Below are 9,187 nucleotides of genomic sequence, written 5' to 3' on the forward strand. Positions count from 1 at the left end.
TCAATTGATGATAATAACAGTAATAATATTATTTAAATAGTCTAGTTGTTATATACCTATTATTATTAATAGGGTGTTAATATTTTAGGTAAGGTTGGGTCAAGTAAATAATAATGTATGTTTTATTTATTTTTATATGGTTGGTAGCACTTGATTAATTTCAATAATAACTGATAATAACAATCAACATATAGAATAGACTGAATAGAAATTAGAAAAGAAAAGAGTAAGCAGAGTAAGTAGATATAGAAAAGTTGCTTTTAAATTAATAATAATTGATTGTTTTTTTGGATTTAATAAATTTTAGATGAATTGGAACATGTCAATGACAAATGATCATAACAGTTGTGTTACTACAAGCCAAATGAGTAGTCAAAGCACTTGGAGTAGTCATACTCGTCCAAGTACTGTAACAGCTTTTGATCAACATCAACATCAACATAATCAAAATGTTGTTAATAAAAAACTTGATATTCTTTTGAAAGTAATGCAAGAAACATTGGCAGAAAATAATTTCATTGAAAAGGAAATAATAAATTTACTTAAATTTCTAGAAATTGATACACAATCATTGTCATATGAAACAAATACTGGTTTGGAAAAAGCTGGTGTTGTATTAAAAAATAAAAATATTATTGATTTTGATGAAACTAGTCTTGTTGTTACAATGGAAAATGATAAATGTCAAGAAATTATTAAAACAAGAAATGATAGAGCATTAAAAAAAATATATGAAGAATTGTGTATTAAATATTCAAAAATTCAAGATAAAGTTACAAAAGTACAAGAAAAAGTACAATATATTTGTGATATTATTGATAATGAACGTGATTTTGGTGGTGGTGGTGGTGGTGATAATAAAAATTCAGAGTATCAATATTCAGAAATAATTCAAAATCAAACAAAATTAAATGATTACAAGAGAATTATTGATAATTTAGAAAAAGAATTAATTGATATGAGTATTGACAATGATGGTCCTGATGCAATATTAAAAAAATATAAATATTGTATGGGAGCAAGTGGTGAACTTGCTGAATTAACAAAATCATTAAATTATTATCAAAATTTACCACCAGATATTAGACAAGCTAAAGCTGTTGTTGAACAAACTGAAATAAAAAGACAACAAGTTAAATATTTACTTGATAAAAAAATGGGTAAATAATAATGTATATCTTATTTTATCTTACTTTTATTTTATTTACACATACAAAATAAAATTAATAATAAAATTAAAAACCATATTTTGATTTTGCTTGATTTTTAGCAATTCTATTTGATGCCCATTGATTTTGTAATTCAACTTCCATGGCTTTAGCTTGATGTGCTAAATATGTTATTTGATGTTTCTTTTTAGATTGTCCACCAGGACCAGATCCAATTTTAATTGGTCTTTGAATTGGATTTTCAGTTAAAGCTTTTACCATCCATTCTCTTTCATCTGGTTTAATATCTTCACCATTAATATCAATGATATTTGTTGAATTAATAAGTTGAGCTTTTCTTTTAACACCACGTTTACCACATAAATATTCAATGGCTTTTTCATCAAATGCAACATTACCTTGTTCATCAACATGATATTCTTGTTCTGGTATTGGTAATTTTGGACCAATATCAGTTTTATTTTTCATTATTATTTCATCTCTAGAAAGATTAGCAACATTACTCATAAGAGTTGATTTATTTTTCGCTTCATTTATTACTTCATCATCATCATCATCAACTACTGATGATGGTGGTTTATATAAATTTTGTGCTTCAATTTCTGGTGTAATTGGTAAAGCAATTGGTTTATTTAGTGAAAAAAAATCAATTTTTTTATTACTCGTTGATGAAAATGATTGTTGGTCATCATCATCATTGTCAGAATTTGAATCGTATTTTAATAAAGTCAATGAATCAGTTATTTCTTTTATACAACTAATTGATGATGCTGATGATGAAATAAGTTTCTTGTTTGTACTTGTTGTTTTTGTTTGTGGTCTTTTTAATACATGAGGTATAAAATTTGCCAGTGTTTGTGATCCTTTTGGTGGTGGTAATAATGCCAATAAACCACTTCCCGTCTAAAAAAATAAAAAAAAAAATAAAAAATCATCAAACGACAATTATTAAAATTGAATTTTTAATATAGAAATTTAACAAGTACCTGTGATGGTTGTATTTTATTTTTTTTAAATTCAATTTCGTCGTCTACATCTTTGAACTAGAAAATAAAAAAAAAAAAAAAAACAAGAGTTGATTAATAAATAGTTTTGAAATAAGTATAATTTTTATACAATGATATAAAATTTGAAATATTTAAAAACTTACATCAGAAAGTGATGGAACTGTGATTTTAACAGGATCTCGATTTTTTTTCTCTGATAAATTTGTATTTTTATTCAACAATAACGTTGATGATGATGATGCAGGTATTAAAACGTCTTGTTCTTCATCACTGACATCATCTGCACTACTGTCATATGCAACTAGACTCATGTTGAAACTTGAATTGTTTATTGATGAAACAAATCAATTCACTTTACTCAAAAATAATTTTGGCTCAAATGACAAATCAATTTAGTTATTCTTTTGTTTCAGTTTTAATAATACTTGTTTTTGATTAATTATAATTGGATACATTGGCACATTTCATTTTGTATCTGCAGTCACACACTTGTTGCCATCTGTCAACATTCAAAATTATGTTATAAATATTTATCAGAATAAGATACCAAATTATTCTCAAATAATAATTGTTGTTTTTTTTTTTTTTTTAACAAGAAACACTGTTGATATAATTGTTTATGTATTAAATAATGATTAACAATAAAATATAAGTTGATATTGACATACCGATTGTCCATTGTTTTGAACAAATTAAAATGTTTCATTACAAATGAAAATTTGTCTGCAGTTCCAAGAGTCTTGCCATGTCTATTAGTTTTTAACAAAATTCACAATAATTTATAAATAACACAATGTGTTTAGAATAATTTAATTGATTGATTTAACAACAGTTTATATTTATTTGAAAGATTTGTGAAAATTTGACAGGATCTTGTACTGTTGTTATTATTTGGTGTTTTTCACGGGGTCAACCGTCCATCTAACGGCTTTGGTGGACAACAATCTCTTGTACTATTGTTATTATTTGGTGTTTTTCACGGGGTCGGCTGTCCACCTAACGGCCTTGGTAGACAACAATCTTGTTAATAATTTTTATTTAATTAATTAATAAATGAAGGAATAGTTTAATTAAAAATCTTTTTAAATAACAATGTTTAGAATTGATTTATTTATATGAGGAAATTATGGGGAGTTGAATTATTTAACAAAATGTATATGTCAATTTTCGGATTTTGAATATTTTTGGTTTTTGGATTTGCCGTTGAGGCAGCACCTTACGGACAAGGCCTCGTGGCAAGAAAATAATGTATAATTAAATTGTTTTTAGTAAATTAATTAATTGTTTATAAAATAATCTATTGTGATGATAATTTGCGTAATTTAATAGAGAATTTAATGCCGTTTGAATCATAATTTTAGGATGGATATTGAGGAAGCTATGAGAATTTGAAAATCATGTATGGGTATACTGTATGGCTAGGATGATGTTTGATATTACAAGTTATTTTGGATTAATTAAAAAATGGAATAAATAAATAATAGCGATAATGATTGGATGCGGATTAAAAAAAGAAAGTTAATGATGTTTGATAGGTATTTTTAGGATTAATATTAAGCGGGTTATTGGGATTCATAAAATTGTACTTTTCTCACAAGTTGTCAAGTTGCATGACGTTTAATATATAAGGACCAAAATGTCATCACTAACGGGGGATCCCCCCGTATACCACAGTGACGTGACTGAAGTATACAACATAGTATTTAGGCCAAATGCTATCTTGTATCCTTTAGTTGGTACACGTAAGCAAAGTAGAGTTTTTTATATATAGTTTGTTGTTTAGAGTAGTTTAATTTGATTGGCTTACTGTGGTATACTTCAGTCATCGAGTGGTCGACGCCTGCAGCCCCGTGTGGTTGGTTGGTTGGGGCTGTGGGCGTCTAAGGGTATTAATAAACCAATACCCGGCGCAAAGCGCTGAAAAAATGTGTGCTCGGTCGGTAACTTATCATTGACATAAAAAAGTAGAGATCTTGAAAAATAAATTCAAAATATAAATAGTTTCAAGTATATCCGTAAGAGCAGTCAATTCCGAAATTTGAAATTCTCAAAATAAATTCAAATAAATAAATTCAAATAAATAAAATCAATGATTCTAAATGCAACAACAACAGCAGCTAATTCCGGCATTCAATATTCTCTTTATAAATGGGAATTTGGACTTAGGCAAAAATTTGGAAGGTAGGTGCTATATATAGAGGGAAAAAATATTTTTTTTTTTGCTTACAAGTACTTATTTTTTGACGGGGATCATTTTAAGACATACTTTGTATTTACATGGGTTTATGGACTTGGACAAAATTTTGGAAGGTAGGTGCTATAAATAGATAGAGAAAAAAATTCTTTATAGCTTATAAATACTTGGTTGTTTGCGTGGTTTCTTTCTTAACATACTGATACTTGGTTCATACAGGCTGGGACTTGTAATATTTTTTAGTAGATAGTTTATATATATTTTTTTTTATACTTAAGACATGTGTAATATAATATACTTTCTTTATCAGTGTTGAGCTAGCATGTTTCTATCTCGAAGACTATATTTTCGTAAGTTATTTTATTTTGTTGTTTGTTCACAAATGTATTGAAACAATCATATAGTTATTTGAAGATAAAATTTATTAGTACAGTTATCATTGAGTATATTGTATATATGATTTTTATGTTGTTGATGTCGGTAACAGTGTCAAAAATTTTTATTGAAGTTTTGAACGACTCATGAAACTTACATCGCGGTCGGTAAAGTAGGTATCTACGTTATCATCAGTTGGTAATATAGGCGTCTGTGTCGGTAAGTTTTGGGAGTCGATCGAAAATACAATAAAAATTTTTGTGTCGGTAACAAAGGGTCGAAAATTTTTATTGAAGTTTTGAACGACTCATGAAACTTGCATCGCGGTCGGTAATGCAGGGATCTGCATTACCATCAGATGGTAATATAGGAATCTGTGTCGGTAATTTTCGGGAGTCGATCAAAACTTCAATAAAAATTTTTCCTTAGCTACATCTTTTCCTTAGCTACATCTTTTTCCTTAGCTACATCTTTTCCTTAGCTACATCTTTTCCTTAGCTACATCTTTTCCTTAGCTACATCTTTTCCTTAGCTACATCTTTTCCTTAGCTACATCTTTTCCTTAGCTACATCTTTTCCTTAACATCTTTTCCTTAGCTACATCTTTTCCTTAGCTACATCTTTTCCTTAGCTACATCTTTTCCTTAGCTACATCTTTTCCTTAGCTACATCTTTTCCTTAGCTACATCTTTTCCTTAGCTACATCTTTTCCTTAGCTACATCTTTTCCTTAGCTACATCTTTTCCTTAGCTACATCTTTTCCTTAGCTACATCTTTTCCTTAGCTACATCTTTTCCTTAGCTACATCTTTTCCTTAGCTACATCTTTTCCTTAGCTACATCTTTTCCATAGCTACATCTTTTCCTTAGCTACATCTTTTCCTTAGCTACATCTTTTCCTTAGCTACATCTTTTCCTTAGCTACATCTTTTCCTTAGCTACATCTTTTCCTTAGCTACATCTTTTCCTTAGCTACATCTTTTCCTAGCTACATCTTTTCCTTAGCTACATCTTTTCCTTAGCTACATCTTTCCTTAGCTACATCTTTTCCTTAGCTACATCTTTTCCTTAGCTACATCTTTTCCTTAGCTACATCTTTTCCTAGCTACATCTTTTCCTAGCTACATCTTTTCCTTAGCTACATCTTTTCCTTAGCTACATCTTTTCCTTAGCTACATCTTTTCCTTAGCTACATCTTGTTCTGAGCTACATCTTTTCCTTAGCTACATCTTGTTCTGAGCTACATCTTTTCCTTAGCTACATCTTTTCCTTAGCTACATCTTTTCCTTAGCTACATCTTGTTCTGAGCTACATCTTTTCCTTAGCTACATCTTTTCCTTAGCTACATCTTTTCCTTAGCTACATCTTTTCCTTAGCTACATCTTTTCCTTAGCTACATCTTTTCCTTAGCTACACTCCTTCTTTTCCTCCGCTACATCTTTTCCTTAGCTACATCTTTTCCTTAGCTACATCTTTTCCTTAGCTACATCTTTTCCTTAGCTACATCTTTTCCTTAGCTACATCTTTTCATTAGCTACATCTTTTCCTTAGCTACATCTTTTCCTTAGCTACATCTTTTCCTTAGCTACATCTTTTCCTAGCTACATCTTTTCCTTAGCTACATCTTTTCCTTAGCTACATCTTTTCCTTAGCTACATCTTTTCCTTAGCTACATCTTTTCCTTAGCTACATCTTTTCCTTAGCTACATCTTTTCCTTAGCTACATCCTTTCCTTAGCTACATCCTTTCCTTAGCTACATCCTTTCCTTAGCTACATCCTTTCCTTAGCTACATCTTTTCCTTAGCTACATCTTTTCCTTAGCTACATCTTTTCCTTAGCTACATCTTTTCCTTAGCTACATCTTTTCCTTAGCTACATCTTTTCCTTAGCTACATCTTTTCCTTAGCTACATCTTTTCCTTAGCTACATCTTTTCCTAAGCTACATCTTTTCCTTAGGCACATCTTTTCCTTTGCTACCTCTTGTGCTTAGCTACATCTGTTCATGAGCTACATCTTTTCCTTAGCTACATCTTTTCCTTAGCTACATCTTTTCCTTAGCTACATCTTTTCCTTAGCTACATCTTTTCCTTAGCTACATCTTTTCCTTAGCTACATCTTTCCTTAGCTACATCTTTTCCTTAGCTACATCTTTTCCTTAGCTACATCTTTTCCTTAGCTACATCTTTTCCTTAGCTACATCTTTTCCTTAGCTACATCTTTTCCTTAGCTACATCTTTTCCTAGCTACATCTTTTCCTTAGCTACATCTTTTCCTTAGCTACATCTTTTCCTAGCTACATCTTTTCTTCTGCTACATCTTTCCTAGCTACATCTTTTCCCTAGCTACATCTTTTCCCTAGCTACATCTTTTCCTTAGCTACATCTTTTCCTTAGCTACATCTTTTCCTTAGCTACATCTTTTCCTTAGCTACATCTTTTCCTTAGCTACATCTTTTCCTTAGCTACATCTTTTCCTTAGCTACATCTTTTCCTTAGCTACATCTTTTCCTTAGCTACATCTTTTCCTAGCTACATCTTTTCCTTAGCTACATCTTTTCCTTAGCTACATCTTTTCCTTAGCTACATCTTTTCCTTAGCTACATCTTTTCCTTAGCTACATCTTTTCCTTAGCTACATCTTTTCCTTAGCTACATCTTTTCCTTAGCTACATCTTTTCCTTAGCTACATCTTTTCCTTAGCTACATCTTTTCCTTAGCTACATCTTTTCCTTAGCTACATCTTTTCCTTCGCTACATCTTTTCCTTAGCTACATCTTTTCCTTAGCTACATCTTTTCCTTAGCTACATCTTTTCCTTAGCTACATCTTTTCCTTAGCTACATCTTTTCCTTCTCTACATCTTTTCCTTAGCTACATCTTTTCCTTAGCTACATCTTTTCCTTAGCTACATCTTTTCCTTAGCTACATCTTTTCCTTAGCTACATCTTTTCCTTAGCTACATCTTTTCCTTAGCTACATCTTTTCCTTAGCTACATCTTTTCTTTAGCTACATCTTTTCCTTAGCTACATCTTTTCCTTAGCTACATCTTTTCCTAGCTACATCTTTTCCTTAGCTACATCTTTTCCTTAGCTACATCTTTTCCTTAGCTACATCTTTTCCTTAGCTACATCTTTTCCTTAGCTACATCTTTTCCTTAGCTACATCTTTTCCTTAGCTACATCTTTTCCTTAGCTACATCTTTTCCTTAGCTACATCTTTTCCTCAAGTCCATCTTTTCCTTAGCTACATCTTTTCCTTAGCTACATCCTTTCCTTAGCTACATCTTTTCCTTAGCTACATCTTTTCCTTAGCTACATCTTTTCCTTAGCTACATCTTTTCCTTAGCTACATCTTTTCCTTAGCTACATCTTTTCCTTAGCTACATCTTTTCCTTAGCTTCATCTTTTCCTTAGCTACATCTTTTCCATCGCTACGTGTCTTTCATATCTACATCTTTTCCTTAGCTACATCTTTTCCTTAGCTACATCTTTTCCTTAGCTACATCTTTTCCTTAGCTACATCTTTTCCTTAGCTACATCTTTTCCTTAGCTACATCTTTTCCTTAGCTTCATCTTTTCCTTAGCTACATCTTTTCCTTAGCTACATCTTTTCCTTAGCTACATCTTTTCCTTATCAACATCCTTCCCCCACCTACATCTTCTCCTTAGCTACATCCTTCCCTCAGCTACATCTTTTCCTTAGCTACATCTTTTCCTTAGCTACATCTTTTCCTTAGCTACATCTTTTCCTTAGCTACATCTTTTCCTTAGCTACATCTTTTCCTTAGCTACATCTTTTCCTTAGCTACATCTTTTCATAGCTACATCTTTTCCTTAGCTACATCTTTTCCTAGCTACATCTTTTCCTAGCTACATCTTTTCCTTAGCTACATCTTTTCCTTAGCTACATCTTTTCCTAGCTACATCTTTTCCTTAGCTACATCTTTTCCTTAGCTTCCACATCTTTTCCTTAGCTACATCTTTTCCTTACTACATCTTTTCCTTAGCTACATCTTTTCCTTAGCTACATCTTTTCCTTAGCTACATCTTTTCATAGCTACATCTTTTCCTTAGCTACATCTTTTCATAGCTACATCTTTTCCTTAGCTACATCTTTTCCTAGCTACATCTTTTAGCTACATCTTTTCCTTAGCTACATCTTTTCTTTCATAGCTACATCTTTTCCTTAGCTACATCTTTTCCTTAGCTACATCTTTTCATAGCTACATCTTTTCCTAGCTACATCTTTTCATAGCTACATCTTTTCCTTAGCTACATCTTTTCATAGCTTCACATCTTTTCCTTAGCTACATCTTTTCCTTAGCTACATCTTTTCATAGCTACATCTTTTCATAGCTACATCTTTTCCTTAGCTACATCTTTTCCTTAGCTACATCTTTTCCTTAGCTACATCTTTTCCTTAGCTACATCTTTTCCTTAGCTA

At 31.1% G+C, this 9,187-nt stretch overlaps 2 protein-coding genes across 2 annotated transcripts; one reads left to right on the forward strand and one right to left on the reverse strand.

The window, feature by feature from the left end:
• The first annotated feature begins 173 nt into the window (after positions 1 to 173).
• On the forward strand, positions 174 to 1,203 carry LOC122853481. Its single transcript, XM_044153978.1, has 2 exons — positions 174 to 235; positions 308 to 1,203. Exon 2 carries the CDS (start codon positions 308 to 310, stop codon positions 1,166 to 1,168), a length of 861 nt encoding a protein of 286 aa, XP_044009913.1. The 5' UTR covers positions 174 to 235; the 3' UTR covers positions 1,169 to 1,203.
• LOC122853480 (proline-rich protein PRCC-like) lies at positions 1,040 to 3,090 on the reverse strand. Its single transcript, XM_044153977.1, has 5 exons — positions 2,845 to 3,090; positions 2,320 to 2,675; positions 2,156 to 2,212; positions 1,215 to 2,072; positions 1,040 to 1,112 (listed from the first exon to the last, which is right to left on the reverse strand). The coding sequence occupies exons 2-4, from the start codon at positions 2,485 to 2,487 to the stop codon at positions 1,236 to 1,238; spliced, it is 1,062 nt and encodes a 353-aa protein (XP_044009912.1). The 5' UTR covers positions 2,488 to 2,675; positions 2,845 to 3,090; the 3' UTR covers positions 1,040 to 1,112; positions 1,215 to 1,235.
• Between the last annotated feature and the right edge of the window lie 6,097 nt (positions 3,091 to 9,187).

The sequence above is a fragment of the Aphidius gifuensis genome, linkage group LG3, assembly GCF_014905175.1.
Source record: "Aphidius gifuensis isolate YNYX2018 linkage group LG3, ASM1490517v1, whole genome shotgun sequence".
In the NCBI taxonomy this organism is placed as follows: domain Eukaryota; kingdom Metazoa; phylum Arthropoda; class Insecta; order Hymenoptera; family Braconidae; genus Aphidius; species Aphidius gifuensis.